Source organism: Borostomias antarcticus (genome assembly GCF_949987555.1).
Source record: "Borostomias antarcticus genome assembly, chromosome: 11".
Lineage (NCBI taxonomy): Eukaryota > Metazoa > Chordata > Actinopteri > Stomiiformes > Stomiidae > Borostomias > Borostomias antarcticus.
In genome coordinates, this window is record NC_140244.1 from 27,835,114 (window position 1) to 27,853,954 (window position 18,841).

The window sequence follows — 18,841 nt, forward strand, 5'->3', positions numbered from 1 at the left end:
ACAAAAACAAAGAGCAAAAAAAGAATACGGTTGAATCTTAGAAAAAAGCTATCAGAAAGAAAGAGATGAAAGAAAAGAACACTTGAAGATTCTATTTACATTCAGAGAATCACACCTCCCTCTCTCTTTCTCTGTCTCCACCTCTCCTCCACCTCCCTCCCTCATCCTCATAGGGGCCAAGATTTCTGCTACAACTGGCCCCTCCACATGGATTACATATAGGCCTCAAATATAGTGTTTGTATGTATGCACTGTATGTGTGTGTGTGTGTGTGTGTGTGTGTGTGTGTGTGTGTGTGTGACACCATGCTCCTGCATATTACTTTTGGACTTTTGGGTTAGGGTTAGTGAGGGAGGTGAGGGTTAGTGAGGGAGGTGAGGGTGAGGGTGAGGGTTAGTGAGGGAGGTGACTCTCTTAAGGCATCAGGTCTCTCATCTCCGTACATCTGGGGTCAGGGACTGAGAGCATGCACACACACACACACACACACACACAAACACACACACACAAACACACACATATCCATGCATGCGCAAGCCCCCCGCAGACACGCACATTTAAAGACACAAACACGCAAACACGCGTCATTAACATAGTATTGCGTGTTTGTCATGCCTAACGAGGACATGCATCTTAGGTATAGGAGACAGCTGCCACATACGCACAGTTCGTACACACCAACACAGAGCCCATTCCCAAATACATGCTCACACACACGCGCACACACACACACACACACACACACACACACACACACACACACACACACACACACACACACCAATAAATAGATTGCTAGATAAATAGAGTATACAGGACTTTACATACGGCCAAAAATATTTAAATGAGTCAAATAACTAAATACAATTACTTTCAAACATTGAAAAATACAAAAAAGGGTAAAAAAAATGTTCATGGTAAATAAAGTTCACAGACAAGATGAAAGACATGGTCCACAAACCTCTGTCCTCCTCCTCCCTGCGTCCTATCCCTCCCTCTGTCCTCCTCCTCCCTGCGTCCTATCCCTCCCTCTGTCCTCCTCCTCCCTGCGTCCTCTCCCTCCCTCTGTCCTCCTCCTCCCTGCGTCCTCTCCCTCCCTCTGTCCTCCTCCTCCCTGCGTCCTCTCCCTCCCTGCGTCCTCCCCTCGCTCCTCCCACCCCTACTCTCCTACTGCGCTCTATCTCTCTCCCCTTCTCTCTCTCCTTCTCTCTCCTCTCTTCCCCCACTCTTCTTCTGCTCTCTCTCTCTCTCTCTCTCTCTCCTTCTCTCTCTTCCTAACCCTCTAGAGAACTGAGGCGCAGGGGGAGAAGAGAAGGGAGGAAGGGGACCAAGTGTGTGTCTGGATGTGTGTGTGTGTGTGTGTGTGTGTCTGGATGTGTGTGTGTGTGTGTCTGGATGTGCTTGTATGTGTGTGTGTGTGTGTGTGTGTGTGTGTGTGTGTGTGTGTGTGAGTAAACTTGGAGAGAAGGCAAGACAATCTGTAAACATTCACATACACCCGTGGAATGTACTGGACCTCGTCTATGTGTTTTTACGTCAGTCAGTCGAGCGTACGTGTGTGTGTGTGTGTGTGTGTTTGTGTGTATGTGTGAGTGTGTGTTTGTGTGTGTGTCTGATTGTGTGTGTGTGTGTCTGATTGTGTAGACATCAAAGGCAGTGGAGTCAGATGAAGACTGGTCAGTCCCTTCGTGTCTTAATGCAGGCAGTCTGATGGTGTGTGTGTGTGTTTTTGTCAGTCCTATTGTGTGTGTGGGTTTGTGTGTGTGTTTGGTATTGCTGTCCTAGTGTTCCCAATGTGTGTGTGTGTGTGTGTGTGTGTGTGTGTGTTGTAACGCTGTCCCCAGGGTCCCAGTGTGTCTGTGTGTGTGTGTGTGTGTGTGTGTGTGTGAGTGTGTGTGTCTAACTGGGCGGGTTCAGGATGGCTGAGAGGGAGGGCGCGAGAGGAGGGGGAGGGGCCGGGTTGACGGGGGAGGCGGGGCTGGAGCTCTCGTTGTCGTGGGGAACGGGCCCCCGGCCGCTGTACTGGCCGATGAAGGAGCCGTCCTCGTTGAACTGGATGTCCACGCTGTCACCGTACTCCGCCAGCGAGTCCTCGCTGCCCAGCTTGCTCTCCACACACAGAGAGGGCTGACTCACCGAGCGCTTCTCATCCCCATCACTGAGGGACACAGACTGGGTTAGTCAACACAACAGCTACAGACAGAGGGGGAGACATACAAGCAGAGAAAAGGATACCAAGACAGAGAGACAATCAGAGAGAGAGAGATGGCTGAATCACTCACCTTTCTAGGGATCTGCAGCAGGCCAAGCATTCCAGAGAGGGATGAGGGTTAGAGAGGAAGGATAAGAGAGGGATGAGGGTTAGAGAGGAAGGATAAGAGAGGGATGAGGGTTAGAGAGGAAGGAGAAGAGAGGGATGAGGGTTAGAGAGGAAGGATAAGAGAGGGATGAGGGTTAGAGAGGAAGGATAAGAGAGGGATGAGGGTTAGAAAGGAGGGAGATGAGAGGGATGAGGGTTAGAGAGGAAGGAGAAGAGAGGGATGAGGGTTAGAGAGGAAGGATAAGAGAGGGATGAGGGTTAGAAAGGAGGGAGAAGAGAGGGATGAGGGTAAGAGAGGAAGGAGAAGAGAGGGATGAGGGTTAGAGAGGAAGGATAAGAGAGGGATGAGGGTTAGAGAGGAAGGATAAGAGAGGGATGAGGGTTAGAAAGGAGGGAGAAGAGTGGGATGAGGGTTAGAGAGGAAGGATAAGAGAGGGATGAGGGTTAGAGAGGAAGGATAAGAGAGGGATGAGGGTTAGAAAGGAGGGAGAAGAGTGGGATGAGGGTTAGAGAGGAAGGATAAGAGAGGGATGAGGGTTAGAAAGGAGGGAGATGAGAGGGATGAGGGTTAGAGAGGAAGGAGAAGAGAGGGATGAGGGTTAGAGAGGAAGGATAAGAGAGGGATGAGGGTTAGAAAGGAGGGAGATGAGAGGGATGAGGGTTAGAGAGGAAGGAGAAGAGAGGGATGAGGGTTAGAGAGGAAGGATAAGAGAGGGATGAGGGTTAGAGAGGAAGGATAAGAGAGGGATGAGGGTTAGAAAGGAGGGAGATGAGAGGGATGAGGGTTAGAGAGGAAGGAGAAGAGAGGGATGAGGGTTAGAGAGGAAGGATAAGAGAGGGATGAGGGTTAGAAAGGAGGGAGAAGAGAGGGATGAGGGTTAGAGAGGATGGAGAAGAGAGGGATGAGGGTTAGAGAGGAAGGAGAAGAGAGGGATGAGGGTTAGAGAGGAAGGATAAGAGAGGGATGAGGGTTAGAAAGGAGGGAGAAGAGTGGGATGAGGGTTAGAGAGGAAGGATAAGAGAGGGATGAGGGTTAGAGAGGAAGGATAAGAGAGGGATGAGGGTTAGAGAGGAAGGATAAGAGAGGGATGAGGGTTAGAAAGGAGGGAGAAGAGTGGGATGAGGGTTAGAGAGGAAGGATAAGAGAGGGATGAGGGTTAGAGAGGAGGGAGAAGAGTGGGATGAGGGTTAGAGAGGAAGGATAAGAGAGGGATGAGGGTTAGAGAGGAAGGATAAGAGAGGGATGAGGGTTAGAGAGGAAGGAGAAGAGAGGGATGAGGGTTAGAGAGGAAGGATAAGAGAGGGATGAGGGTTAGAAAGGAGGGAGAAGAGTGGGATGAGGGTTAGAGAGGAAGGATAAGAGAGGGATGAGGGTTAGAGAGGAAGGATAAGAGAGGGATGAGGGTTAGAGAGGAAGGAGAAGAGAGGGATGAGGGTTAGAGAGGAAGGATAAGAGAGGGATGAGGGTTAGAGAGGAAGGATAAGAGAAGGATGAGGGTTAGAAGAGGAAGGATAAGAGAGGGATGAGGGTTAGAAAGGAAGGATAAGAGAGGGATGAGGGTTAGAGAGGAAGGATAAGAGAGGGATGAGGGTTAGAGAGGAAGGAGAAGAGAGGGATGAGGGTTAGAGAGGAAGGAGAAGAGAGGGATGAGGGTTAGAGAGGAAGGATAAGAGAGGGATGAGGGTTAGAGAGGAAGGAGAAGAGAGGGATGAGGGTTAGAAGAGGAAGGATAAGAGAGGGATGAGGGTTAGAGAGGAAGGATAAGAGAGGGATGAGGGTTAGAGAGGAAGGAGAAGAGAGGGATGAGGGTTAGAGAGGAAGGAGAAGAGAGGGATGAGGGTTAGAGAGGAAGGATAAGAGAGGGATGAGGGTTAGAGAGGAAGGAGAAGAGAGGGATGAGGGTTAGAAGAGGAAGGAGAAGAGAGGGATGAGGGTTAGAAGAGGGAGAGTCACAGTTTCACACACACACACACACACACATTCACACACACATACAAACACACACACACACACACACACACACACACACACACACACACACACACACACACACACACAAACTCACCTGTACTCCCCAAAAGTCTCATCTTTCAGCCGCGCTTCTGAGTCCACCTGCCCCTCCTCCTTGTCTTTCACTATGTGAGAGAGAAACGTCACACACACACACACACACACACACACACACACACACACACACACATACACACACACACACACACACACACACACACACACACACATACACACACACACACACACACACACACACATACACACACACACACACACATACACACACACATACATACACACACACACACACACACACACACACACACACACACACACACACACACACACATACACACACACACGCACATGTTAGAGGACCCGGAATGGAACCCAGTGTGGTGACAAGTGGTGGAAGCAAAACTGTTACACCTGTGTGTGTACATGTGTGCGTGTCTATGTTTGTATGTATGTGTGTGTGTGTGTCTGTCTGCAGGTGTGTCTGTGTGTGTTTTGTGTGTATGTATCTGTGCGTGTGTGTGTCTGTGTTTTGTATGGTATGTGTGTGTCTGTGTGAGATTTGTGTGTGTGTCTGTTTTATGTGTATGTGCGTGTCTGTGTTTTGTATGTGTGTGTGTGTGTGTGTGTGTGTGTGTGTCTGTGTGTGTTGTGTGTGTGTGTGTGTGTGTTACCTGCATATTTGCCTCCTTTGCTGCGTTTGATGAAGCAGAGGATGAGCAGCAGCAGCATGAGCAGCACAATGGCACTGATGAGACCGATGAACCAGCCCTGGGTCGCAAAACCTCCCGCTACCTCCCACAGCACTGAGACAGAGGGGGGGAGAGAGAGGGAGAGAAACGGAAAGAGAGAGGGAGAGAGAGAGAGGGAAAGTGAGTGTGAGTACAGTACGACTAGTGCTATTCCATTACAACAAGTGTTTACCAGAAAACCTCTCATGCTTTTATCCAGAGAGAGAATTTTTAATATTTCAATCTGTCCAGAGTAAGTGTGTGTGTGTGTGAGAGAGAGAGAGAGAGAGAGAGAGAGAGAGAGAGAGAGAGTGTGTGTGTGTGTGAGAGAGAGAGAGAGAGAGAGAGAGTGTGTGTGTGTGTGTGTGTGAGAGAGAGAGAGAGAGAGTGTGTGTGCAACTCAGGCAAACTCAAAGCAGCAAATCTTATTTGGAACATCGGGATGATGAAACCAGAACACAAAACACAAAATAAACTTGCTATCGGGCCCTAAAAAGATAATGAATTGGCTGAATATCTCTCTCAGAGATTTAAAGCAGAAGCAGCTCCTTACTAACCTACAGACTCAGTAACCACACCCATGCAATTGAAAAGGGGAGTATAACCCATGTAAACTGGTCATGTAAACCAGAATATTGCTGCGATTGACTATAGTCAGTATTCAGTACACACAACCCCTGTTGCTGACCAATAGCCAGTCAAAGCATCAAGATTGACAGATCAATTCTAGCCAATCAGACAATGAGTCACCCCTTTTCTGTACTGCAAGCAGCCTGCTCGAGCTTGAGGTTAGGGGTTAGCAGGGTTAGGATTAGCAGGGTTAGGATTAGCAGGGTTAGGGTTAGCAGGGTTAGGGTTAGCAGGGTTAGGATTAGCAGGGTTAGGGTTAGCAGGGTTAGGGTTAGCAGGGTTAGGGTTAGCAGGGTTAGGATTAGCAGGGTTAGGGTTAGCAGGGTTAGGGTTAGCAGGGTTAGGATTAGCAGGGTTAGGATTAGGGTTAGCAGGGTTAGGGTTAGCAGGGTTAGGGTTAGCAGGGTTAGGGTTAGCAGGGTTAGCAGGGTTAGGGTTAGCAGGGTTAGGATTAGCAGGGTTAGGGTTAGCAGGGTTAGGGTTAGCAGGGTTAGGGTTAGCAGGGTTAGCAGGGTTAGGATCAGCAGGGTTAGGGTTAGCAGGGTTAGGGTTAGCAGGGTTAGGGTTAGCAGGGTTAGGGTTAGCAGGGTTAGCAGGGTTAGCAGGGTTAGGGTTAGCAGGGTTAGGGTTAGCAGGGTTAGGATTAGCAGGGTTAGGATTAGCAGGGTTAGGTTTAGCAGGGTTAGGGTTAGCAGGGTTAGGATTAGCAGGGTTAGGGTTAGCAGGGTTAGGATTAGCAGGGTTAGGGTTAGCAGGGTTAGGGTTAGCAGGGTTAGCAGGGTTAGGGTTAGCAGGGTTAGGATTAGCAGGGTTAGGGTTAGCAGGGTTAGCAGGGTTAGGGTTAGCAGGGTTAGGATTAGCAGGGTTAGGATTAGCAGGGTTAGGGTTAGCAGGGTTAGGGTTAGCAGGGTTAGGATTAGCAGGGTTAGGGTTAGGGTTAGCAGGGTTAGGGTTAGCAGGGTTAGGGTTAGCAGGGTTAGGATTAGCAGGGTTAGGGTTAGCAGGGTTAGGGTTAGCAGGGTTAGCAGGGTTAGGATTAGCAGGGTTAGGATTAGCAGGGTTAGCAGGGTTAGGGTTAGCAGGGTTAGGGTTAGCAGGGTTAGCAGGGTTAGGGTTAGCAGGGTTAGGGTTAGCAGGGTTAGGATTAGCAGGGTTAGGGGTTAGCAGGGTTAGGGTTAGCAGGGTTAGGATTAGCAGGGTTAGCAGGGTTAGCAGGGTTAGGATTAGCAGGGTTAGGATTAGCAGGGTTAGGGTTAGCAGGGTCCCCTGAGAAGTTGAATCCCATCAGATAGACAAGGGCTGTATTCCACATGCTAGGGCTCTACCCTTCGAAGGGAATATAATCGGGGCCACGCCCACCTCCGCCATATTGAACGGCGCTCCAATCCGAAGGGTGCAGAAGTACTCCCTTCGAAGGGCCCTTCATAACGATAATTTTCAAAGTGAACAAGCGATGGTCACTTTTGCTCCCTTCGCTCCCACAATTCTTTGCAACTGCGACGTCTCAGTTACATCATGATTGAACTAGCTATCAGAATTTTTTTTATTATATGTGTGGTAATTATTCAGTTTGACAAATTTACGATGTAGCTAGCTAACTAGCATTAGCCCAAGTTGGCAGCTGGTCAGCGATGAGAGACGGAACTCCAGCCCGGCTGATAACCCTCCGTCGAGGGAAGGGAGGGTGCATCAGTCGGCTGTGATTCTTGGCAGTACCAGCCTACGTTATGTCTGAATACAATCCAACGGCTAATTCCCAATAAAGAATCCCTCCAGTGCACAAGCAACTCCCCCAAAGATAATAATGAGAAGCACAAGGTGGCAAGTGGAAAAGCTCAAACTCAAGCATAATTGTTCGTTGTGCTTTAAACATTTTTCCAACTGTTTTGTAGGCTTTGGAAAATTGATCAGACGAACTCCCTGTAGTCTCTCTGGATATCTCCCTGTAGTCTCTCTGGATATCTCTGGTCAGCATTGCACAATCCACAAGAGCATCTAAGAACCATTTTCTTTAAACTAATGGCTAAACTATGAACACAACACTCGAGACAAGCTTTGCTTGTGGGACACCACAACAACATTATCGCAAGGGCCGCGGTCTTAAGAAATCAGGCAAACTAATTGGTTATTATTCTCCACATGATTGACAGGTCGGAAAGGTCCATTGAGAGAATCTCTAATCGTCAATCCGTCCAGGGAGTGTGTCTGAGAGAGAGGGAAAGAGAGAAAGAGGGATAAACAGATGCTACCTGGTCCTTTGGTCTGGATCTCGTCTTGCCACCAGTGGGTGATGTTCCCGTAGATGATTCTGAGGTGGTATTGAGTTCCAGGCTGAAGGCCCGTCAGCGAATAGAACGCTTGCGTTGAGTTCACCTGCTCTGACTCCTGCCACTCACCCCCAGCTGCACCAATCAGAACACAACAGAGACATTAGCAGGAAAAACACCAAGCTCAGGAAAAATCACCAGCTACCCTCTTCCCACCAGCTTCCCCCACCACCCCGACCCCCCCCCCCCCCCCCAACACACCCACCACCCCGACCCCCCCCCCAACACACCCACCACCCCGACCCCCCCCCCCAACACACCCACCACCCCGACCCCCCCCCCCAACACACCCACCATCCCGACCTCCCCCCCAACACCCCGACCTCCCCCCAACACACCCACCACCCCGACCTCCCCCAACACACCCACCACCCCGACCTCCCCCCCAACACACCCACCACCCCGACCCCCCCCCAACACACCCACCACCCCGACCTCCCCCCCAACACACCCACCACCCCGACCCCCCAACACACCCACCACCCCGACCTCCCCCCCAACACACCCACCACCCCGACCTCCCCCCCAACACACCCACCACCCCGACCCCCCAACACACCCACCACCCCGACCTCCCCCCCAATACACCCACCACCCTTACATCCCCCCCAACACACCCAGAACACACCTCCCCACCCTCCCCCAACACATCCAACACACCAACTACACCAACATTCCCCCAACACACCAACTACCCCAACATCCCCCCAACACACCCACCACCTCAACACACCCACCACCCCGACCCCCCCCCCCATCCTCCCTCCTCACCACTCTTGCGGAGGTAGCGGATGTGGAAGCCATGGTTCCTGTATCTGTCTCCTGGTACCCAGCTCAAGTTAACTGATGTCTCCCCCGCCACCATGCTGATGTTGGAGGGAGGGACTGCAGTGCAGAGAGAGAGAAAGAGGGAGAGAGAGCGGGGTGGAGGGAGGGATATAGATGGATGGAGAGGGAGAGAGAGCGGGGTGGAGGGAGGGATATAGAGGGATGAAGAGGGAGAGAGACAGAAAATTCAGTAATGGTACAGTGAAGTTTTTTATTTTTTTTATTTTTAGATTGTAAAGCTCCCCCTGAGTATCTTAAAAGCTGACTGGCAGCAACATAGATGACTTCTAAAAGCTGGGTTCACGTAGTACACTTTTAGTCCACTTCTTTGTGAAGTATTTCTATTAGATCTGACATCTTGAAAACTGCAGTTTTAGAACTTTAAATGTTTTTAATTGGCAGTCATGAAACAAAGGTCAACACTAAGCCCATCTCTGTCTTTGTATATCAAGCCAGGATGCTACTGTACTATCTCATTGTACAGTATGTGTCTAAGTGTTGGAGTAATGTTGTAATTCCACCTCCATCCAGTAGGGTGGCACCCTCCTCCATGATGGGCAGTCCTCTCCCGGCGGAGGTGCTTGCAAACAGAGAGAACAGGTAGCGACTGTGTGGGTCCAGACCGTCCACCAGGAAGTATGTCACTGTGGGGTCCTCAATCTTCTCCACCCTCAGGGGGCTGTCCTGACTCTCTTCTACTGTGCACACACACACACACACACACACACACACACACACACACACACACACACAACAGGTTTACCAGGTGTCACTATGTTGTTAGAAAGAGGGAACGGGGGAGAGGAGGGGAGGGGGGATCTACAGGGGAGTGAGAGGGGAGTGTGGGAGCAGAGATGGAGGGGAAGAGAGAGAATATATGAGAGAGGGAGAGGAGAGAGGGAGAGAGAAGAGGGTAGAGAGGTAAGAGAGGGAGAAGGAAGGGATGGCCAGTGAGTGATCTACAGAGATGGAGGAGAGAGGAGAGACCTACTGGGATGGTAGAGAGAGAGAGGAGAGACCTACTGGGGTGGTAGAGAGAGAGAGGAGAGACCTACTGGGGTGGTACAGAGAGAGAGGAGAGACCTACTGGGATGGTAGAGAGAGAGGAGAGACCTACTGGGGTGGTAGAGAGAGAGAGAGAGGAGAGACCTACTGGGATGGTAGAGAGAGAGAGGAGAGACCTACTGGGATGGTAGAGAGAGAGAGGAGAGACCTACTGGGATGGTAGAGAGAGAGAGGAGAGACCTACTGGGGTGGTAGAGAGAGAGAGGAGAGACCTACTGGGATGGTAGAGAGAGAGAGGAGAGACCTACTGGGGTGGTAGAGAGAGAGAGGAGAGACCTACTGGGATGGTAGAGAGAGAGAGGAGAGACCTACTGGGGTGGTAGAGAGAGAGAGGAGAGACCTACTGGGATGGTAGAGAGAGAGAGGAGAGACCTACTGGGATGGTAGAGAGAGAGAGGAGAGACCTACTGGGATGGTACAGAGAGAGAGGAGAGACCTACTGGGATGGTACAGAGGGAGGAGAGACCTACTGGGATGGTACAGAGGGAGGAGAGACCTACTGGGATGGTACAGAGAGAGAGGAGAGACCTACTGGGATGGTACAGAGAGAGGAGAGACCTACTGGGATGGTACAGAGAGAGAGGAGAGACCTACTGGGATGGTACAGAGGGAGGAGAGACCTACTGGGATGGTACAGAGGGAGGAGAGACCTACTGGGATGGTACAGAGAGAGAGGAGAGACCTACTGGGATGGTACAGAGAGAGGAGAGACCTACTGGGATGGTACAGAGAGAGAGGAGAGACCTACTGGGATGGTAGAGAGAGAGGGAGGAGAGACCTACTGGGATGGTACAGAGAGAGAGGAGAGACCTACTGGGGTGGTACAGAGAGAGAGGAGAGACCTACTGGGATGGTAGAGAGAGAGGAGAGACCTACTGGGATGGTAGAGAGAGAGGAGAGACCTACTGGGATGGTACAGAGAGAGAGGAGAGACCTACTGGGATGGTAGAGAGAGAGGAGAGACCTACTGGGATGGTACAGAGAGAGAGGAGAGACCTACTGGGATGGTACAGAGAGAGGAGAGACCTACTGGGATGGTACAGAGAGAGAGGAGAGACCTACTGGGATGGTACAGAGAGAGGAGAGACCTACTGGGGTGGTACAGAGAGAGAAGAGAGACCTACTGGGATGGTACAGAGAGAGAGGAGAGACCTACTGGGGTGGTACAGAGAGAGGAGAGACCTACTGGGGTGGTACGGAGAGAGAGGAGAGACCTACTGGGGTGGTACAGAGAGAGAGGAGAGACCTACTGGGATGGTAGAGAGAGAGGAGAGACCTACTGGGATGGTACAGAGAGAGAGGAGAAACCTACTGGGATGGTACAGAGAGAGGAGAGACCTACTGGGATGGTACAGAGAGAGAGGAGAGACCTACTGGGATGGTACAGAGGGAGGAGAGACCTACTGGGATGGTACAGAGAGAGTAGAGACCTACTGGGGTGGTACAGAGAGAGAGGAGAGACCTACTGGGATGGTAGAGAGGGAGGAGAGACCTACTGGGGTGGTACAGAGAGAGAGGAGAGACCTACTGGGGTGGTACAGAGAGAGAGGAGAGACCTACTGGGATGGTACAGAGAGAGAGGAGAGACCTACTGGGGTGGTACAGAGAGAGAGGAGAGACCTACTGGGATGGTAGAGAGAGAGGAGAGACCTACTGGGATGGTAGAGAGAGAGAGGAGAGACCTACTGGGATGGTACAGAGAGAGAGGAGAGACCTACTGGGATGGTACTCCAGCAAGTATCCGGTCAAAAGGCCGTTGGGCTGGCTGGGAGGGCGCCAGTGGAGGGTCAGCTCAGAGTCCGACGGGCTCTCAAACCATAGAGATGCAGGAGGGCCTGGAGCTGCACACACACACACACACACACACACACACACACACACACACACACACACACACACACACACACACACACACACACACACACGCACACATTGATGGTTCCGCACTCATCCTTCTCGGCGACTTCAACATCCAGAGTGAGACATTGGAACCTCTTTTCTCTTTCCTCTCCTCCTTCGATCTTCACCTCTCTTCTTCTCCTCCTACTCACAAAGCCGGCAACCAGCTGGACCTCATCTTCACTAGACACTGTTCCACCCCTAACCTCTCTGTCACTCCCCTCCATCTCTCTGACCACTATTTCATGTCCTACTCCCTCTCCATCCCCTCTTCCCCTGTAACTCCTCCTCCTACCCACATGGTTACCACCCGTAGCCATCTCCGCTCGCTCTCCCCTACTGACCTTTCCTCTGCCGTCACCTCCGCCCTCCCCGCCCCTGAATCCTTCTCTCTCCTTCCCTCTGATACTGCCACTGTTCTTCTCCTCTCTTATCTTTCCTCTTCTCTGGACAATCTCTGTCCCCTCACCTCCAGGCCTGCTCGCCCAACTCCACCTGCCCCATGGCTGTTGGACTCAGTGCGTACTGATAGACGGAGCCTGAGAATAGCTGAGCGTAAATGGAGGAAAGGCAGACTCCCAGAGGACCTTCTTAATTTCCAAACGAAATAGACTACACAATCTCTTCTTTCCAAGATTGAAAATCGTTCTCCTCCTCCCTGTCTGCTGCTAAAGCTGCTTTCTTCCTCTCTAACATTCTAACCTTTGCTTCCTACCCCACTTTTCTCCCCCAACAAGGTCCTCAACCTTGTAACATCTAGCCGCCCCACCATGTGCTCCCTAGACCCAGTCCCCTCCTCTCTCCTTCAGTCTGTTGCCCCCGAACTCCTTCCCTTTCTAACCCACCTCATCAATATCTCTCTCGTATCAGGATGCTTTCCCTCCGCTTTCAAGACTGCCAGAGTCACCCCCCTCCTGAAGAAACCATCTCTCGACCCCTCTGACGTCAAAAACTACAGACTGGTTTCCTTTCTATCCGTTCTATCCAAAACACTTGAACAGGCTATCTAACCAACTATCTTCATATCCAGAACAACCTCCTGGACCCCCGCCGGTCTGGGTTCAAGGTTAGCCACTCAACAGAGACCACCCTCCTTGCAGTGACGGAGTCACTCCATGCCGCGAGAGCTAACTCTCTCTCTTCTGTCCTGATACTCCTAGACCTGTCGGAAGCATTTGATACAGTAGACCACCAGATCCTCCTCTCCACCCTCGAGGAGAAAGGCCTCACTGGCTCTGCACCTTCCCTGTTTGCATCCTACCTGACGGGCCGCTCCTACCAGGTGACATGAAGAGGGTCGATGCTGGAACCACATAGTCTGACTACAGGCCTGTCCTGGGTCCTCTCCTTTTTTCCCTCTACACTACATCTCTAGGTTCTGTCATTCGCTTGCATCGCTTCTCCTCTCACTGCTATGCTGATGATACCCAACTAGTCCTCTCATTTCCCCCTTCTGACACACCACCTCAAGCTCAACCTGGACAAGACTGAGCTATTGTTCCACTCAGGGAGGGGCTGCCCACACCGAGACCTGGCCATTACCATTGAGGACACAGTGGTAACGCTGATTTGGACAGACGCTCGTGCAGATTCCTGCTCTACAACATCAGGAGAATTCACCTCTTCCTCACTGATGATGCTGGTGATCATCCAGGCCCTGGTCATCTCCCGCCTGGACTACTGCAACTCCCTCCTTGCTGGGGCCCCGGCGTCAGACATTAAACCTCTGGAACTTGTCCAGAAAGCTGCTGCTCGCCTGGTGTTCAACCACCCCAAGTTCTCCCACACAACTTCCCTTCTCTGTTCTCTACACTGGCTCCCTGTAGCAGCTCACATCCAGTTTAAAACTCTGGCGCTAACCTACAGGGCAATGAAAAGAACAGCTCCCTGCTACCTCCAGGCCATGGTCAAACCCTACACCCCCTCCTGACTACTACGCTCTGCTACCTCAGGGCAATTGGTTGAGATGATAACAGGTTAAAACCCTAACCCTAACCCTAACCGTCCGAGTTGAGTAACATGGATGTTTATCACACTTTCTAGATTTGTATAATGTTATGCTATTTGCACAAGAACGCATTGGAGAAACATGATACATTTTTAAATATACCCATTCTTTATTGTGGAGAAGCAGACGTGTTAAATATATCAACCGGCTTAGAATGTTCTCTTCTAGCGAGCAACACAAGGACAACCACTCCCCTATCCACACTCCGTAAAGAAATCTATTCATATTCATTTAACTAGTTAATTAGCTAGCTAGCCAGTTTGTTTTCATAAGGTGATATTGTCAATTACTTTAGCTAGCTAGTTTGCTTTCATAAGGATGTTGTACTGTAGTTGTGCTAGCTAGCTAGCAAAATATAATATTGGATAAGTCAGTATCATTACCTACGATACTTGATATGGTAACAAACGGGGTTTTTGTCAAGTGGGGGCACGTGACAGTTCTCATTACCAGCCCAGACAGTTTGGGTGAACGTTTGTAGTGAGACATTTAGATGTAGAAAAATAAGTTACAAAATATATTTGAATGACTGAATAATAAAAAAGATGCATATTGTTTTTTTTGATGTTGCCTAAAAACATGTGGCAAGCGTCACATTCAACCAGCATATTACGCCTTTAATAAAAAGCTTCCGCGTTCACCACGGGGCAAACACACACACACACACACACACACACACACACACACACACACACACACACACACACACACACTGCACACATGTCCGTACTGACCTCCTTCTGGAGTGCTGAAGTGGTGTGTCGGGGAGTGAGGCCCCTCCCCTTTGCTGTTGAAAACTGTGATTGACAGCTCGTAGTGCGAATAGAGTCTTAGTCCCGAAACCTCCTCCTCTAGCTTGGCACCACGGACCTCCACCATCCTCTTCTCCTCTATCCCTCGCTCCTCTCCTCCTCCCTCCCTCTGTCTCTCCCTTTCCTGCTCCTTCTTCTCCAGGGCTCTCCTCTGACGGCCTCCCCGGGGGCCTAGCCAGCTCACGTAGATCTGGAGGAGAGAGGAGAGAGAGAGGGAGGAGAAGAGAAGAGAAGAGAGAGAGGGAAGGAAGAAAGGAGAGATGGAGGATAGAGAGAGGAAGGAGAAGAGAAGAGAGGGAAGGAAGAAAGGAGGGATGGAGGAGAGAGAAGAGAGAGAGGGAGAAAAGAAGAGAGGGAAGGAAGAAAGGAGAGATGGATGAGAGAGAAGAGAGTGAGGGAGGAGAAGAGATGAGAGGGAAGGAAGAAAGGAGAGATGGAGGAGAGAGGAGAGAGTGAGGGAGGAGAAGAGAGAGGGTAGGAAGAAGAAGAGGAGGAGAGAGATAATATGATATGTTATATATATAATATGTTATATATATGATATGTTATATATATGTAATATGATTGTGTTAATTGCCTAAATCAACTAAAAGTGTTTGATGGGTGCAGACAGGCGCTGTGATATAATCTTTGCTTGATCCCAACTGATTGGTTCTAAATCATCATCATTTAACAAAAGTTCTGATTGGTTGTTCTGAACTATCATTCTTTAACTGTTGTTCTTGTTGGTTGTTTAACATGCAATGCTAGCTCTGATTGGTAGTTTGTCATGTATCGGTAGTTCTGATTGGTTGTTCTCACCCTGTAGCCTAGCAGCTGTCCCCGAACCTGCTCCTTCTTCATTGGCTCCCACTTCACCTTGACGGTGCTGTTCATTACCAGAACCTGCGCCCCGGAGGGGGCGTCCAGGGGGTCTGGGGGGGAGAAAAGAGGAGGGGTGGGGAAGAGAGGTGGAGAGAGAGAGAGAGAGAGGGAAAGGAGGAGGGCAGGGAGAGAGGGGGAGTAGAGAGGACCAATGAAAGGGGTGAAGGCGAGAGGAGAGTGGATAGTGTGTGAGTGTGTGTAGGGATAGAGGAGAGTATATAGTGTGTGAGTGTGTGTAGGGATAGAGGAGAGTGGATAGTGTGTGAGTGTGTGTAGGGATAGAGGAGAGTATATAGTGTGTGAGTGTGTAGGGATAGAGGAGAGTATATAGTGTGTGAGTGTGTAGGGATAGAGGAGAGTATATAGTGTGTGAGTGTGTGTAGGGATAGAGGAGAGTATATAGTGTGTGAGTGTGTGTAGGGATAGAGGAGAGTATATAGTGTGTGAGTGTGTGTAGGGATAGAGGAGAGTATATAGTGTGTGAGTGTGTGTAGGGATAGAGGAGAGTATATAGTGTGTGAGTGTGTGTAGGGATAGAGGAGAGTGGATAGTGTGTGAGTGTGTGTAGGGATAGAGGAGAGTGGATAGTGTGTGAGTGTGTGTAGGGATAGAGGAGAGTGGATAGTGTGTGAGTGTGTGTAGGGATAGAGGAGAGTATATAGTGTGTGAGTGTGTGTAGGGATAGAGGAGAGTATATAGTGTGTGAGTGTGTGTAGGGATAGAGGAGAGTGGATAGTGTGTGAGTGTGTGTAGGGATAGAGGAGAGTATATAGTGTGTGAGTGTGTGTAGGGATAGAGGAGAGTATATAGTGTGTGAGTGTGTGTAGGGATAGAGGAGAGTATATAGTGTGTGAGTGTGTGTAGGGATAGAGGAGAGTATATAGTGTGTGAGTGTGTGTAGGGATAGAGGAGAGTGGATAGTGTGTGAGTGTGTGTAGGGATAGAGGAGAGTGGATAGTGTGTGAGTGTGTGTAGGGATAGAGGAGAGTGGATAGTGTGTGAGTGTGTGTAGGGATAGAGGAGAGTATATAGTGTGTGAGTGTGTGTAGGGATAGAGGAGAGTATATAGTGTGTGAGTGTGTGTAGGGATAGAGGAGAGTGGATAGTGTGTGAGTGTGTGTAGGGATAGAGGAGAGTATATAGTGTGTGAGTGTGTGTAGGGATAGAGGAGAGTATATAGTGTGTGAGTGTGTGTAGGGATAGAGGAGAGTATATAGTGTGTGAGTGTGTGTAGGGATAGAGGAGAGTATATAGTGTGTGAGTGTGTGTAGGGATAGAGGAGAGTATATAGTGTGTGAGTGTGTGTAGGGATAGAGGAGAGTATATAGTGTGTGAGTGTGTGTAGGGATAGAGGAGAGTATATAGTGTGTGAGTGTGTGTAGGGATAGAGGAGAGTATATAGTGTGTGAGTGTGTAGGGATAGAGGAGAGTATATAGTGTGTGAGTGTGTGTAGGGATAGAGGAGAGTATATAGTGTGTGAGTGTGTGTAGGGATAGAGGAGAGTATATAGTGTGTGAGTGTGTGTAGGGATAGAGGAGAGTATATAGTGTGTGAGTGTGTGTAGGGATAGAGGAGAGTATATAGTGTGTGAGTGTGTGTAGGGATAGAGGAGAGTATATAGTGTGTGAGTGTGTGTAGGGATAGAGGAGAGTATATAGTGTGTGAGTGTGTGTAGGGATAGAGGAGAGTATATAGTGTGTGAGTGTGTAGGGATAGAGGAGAGTGGATAGTGTGTGAGTGTGTGTAGGGATAGAGGAGAGTATATAGTGTGTGAGTGTGTGTAGGGATAGAGGAGAGTATATAGTGTGTGAGTGTGTGTAGGGATAGAGGAGAGTATATAGTGTGTGAGTGTGTGTAGGGATAGAGGAGAGTATATAGTGTGTGAGTGTGTGTAGGGATAGAGGAGAGTATATAGTGTGTGAGTGTGTGTAGGGATAGAGGAGAGTATATAGTGTGTGAGTGTGTGTAAGGATAGAGGAGAGTGGATAGTGTGTGAGTGTGTGTAGGGATAGAGGAGAGTATATAGTGTGTGAGTGTGTGTAGGGATAGAGGAGAGTATATAGTGTGTGAGTGTGTGTAGGGATAGAGGAGAGTATATAGTGTGTGAGTGTGTGTAGGGATAGAGGAGAGTGGATAGTGTGTGAGTGTGTGTAGGGATAGAGGAGAGTATATAGTGTGTGAGTGTGTGTAGGGATAGAGGAGAGTGGATAGTGTGTGAGTGTGTGTAGGGATAGAGGAGAGTATATAGTGTGTGAGTGTGTGTAGGGATAGAGGAGAGTATATAGTGTGTGAGTGTGTGTAGGGATAGAGGAGAGTGGATAGTGTGTGAGTGTGTGTAGGGATAGAGGAGAGTATATAGTGTGTGAGTGTGTGTAGGGATAGAGGAGAGTATATAGTGTGTGAGTGTGTGTAGGGATAGAGGAGAGTATATAGTGTGTGAGTGTGTGAGGGATAGAGGAGAGTGGATAGTGTGTGAGTGTGTGTAGGGATAGAGGAGAGTATATAGTGTGTGAGTGTGTGTAGGGATAGAGGAGAGTATATAGTGTGTGAGTGTGTGTAGGGATAGAGGAGAGTATATAGTGTGTGAGTGTGTGAGGGATAGAGGAGAGTATATAGTGTGTGAATGTGTGTAGGGATAGAGGAGAGTGGATAGTGTGTGAGTGTGTGTAGGGATAGAGGAGAGTATATAGTGTGTGAGTGTGTGTAGGGATAGAGGAGAGTATATAGTGTGTGAGTGTGTGTAGGGATAGAGGAGAGTGGATAGTGTGTGAGTGTGTGTAGGGATAGAGGAGAGTATATAGTGTGTGAGTGTGTGTAGGGATAGAGGAGAGTATATAGTGTGTGAGTGTGTGTAGGGATAGAGGAGAGTATATAGTGTGTGAGTGTGTGTAGGGATAGAGGAGAGTATATAGTGTGTGAGTGTGTGTAGGGATAGAGGAGAGTATATAGTGTGTGAGTGTGTGAGGGATAGAGGAGAGTATATAGTGTGTGAGTGTGTGTAGGGATAGAGGAGAGTATATAGTGTGTGAGTGTGTGTAGGGATGCAACGATAACCGGTATAATGATAAACTGTGATAAAATTTGATTTGATTAAATTTATCACAATAAAATTATCATTAAAACTGTATGATTGCTTTGAAAAACTCACTGTAAATACTGTCCAGCATCAACAGTTAGCAACATTTCCAAGACACATTATTTTAATGTTCATACCATCTAAAAGTGCTGCTAATTTTATTTGTGGTTTTCAATATAAAACTTTGTGAAATGATTTCAGTGTCTTTTTCAGCACATATTAACACAGTGATAATACTGATAACCATGATA

General features: G+C 49.2%; 1 protein-coding gene across 1 annotated transcript in view; it reads right to left on the bottom strand.

Moving 5' to 3' along the window:
• Positions 1-1,899: 1,899 nt before the first annotated feature.
• LOC311315571 (neural cell adhesion molecule L1.1-like) overlaps positions 1,900-18,841 on the bottom strand; it is a gene marked incomplete at both ends in the record, with an annotated part of 48,701 nt that continues 31,759 nt past the window's right edge. Inside the window, 10 exon segments of the mRNA XM_084446239.1 lie at positions 1,900-2,158; positions 4,373-4,383; positions 4,386-4,456; positions 5,024-5,155; positions 7,960-8,112; positions 8,809-8,922; positions 9,387-9,563; positions 11,649-11,771; positions 14,572-14,731; positions 15,451-15,563. Coding sequence (XP_084302365.1) covers positions 1,900-2,158; positions 4,373-4,383; positions 4,386-4,456; positions 5,024-5,155; positions 7,960-8,112; positions 8,809-8,922; positions 9,387-9,563; positions 11,649-11,771; positions 14,572-14,731; positions 15,451-15,563 — 1,313 coding nt within the window.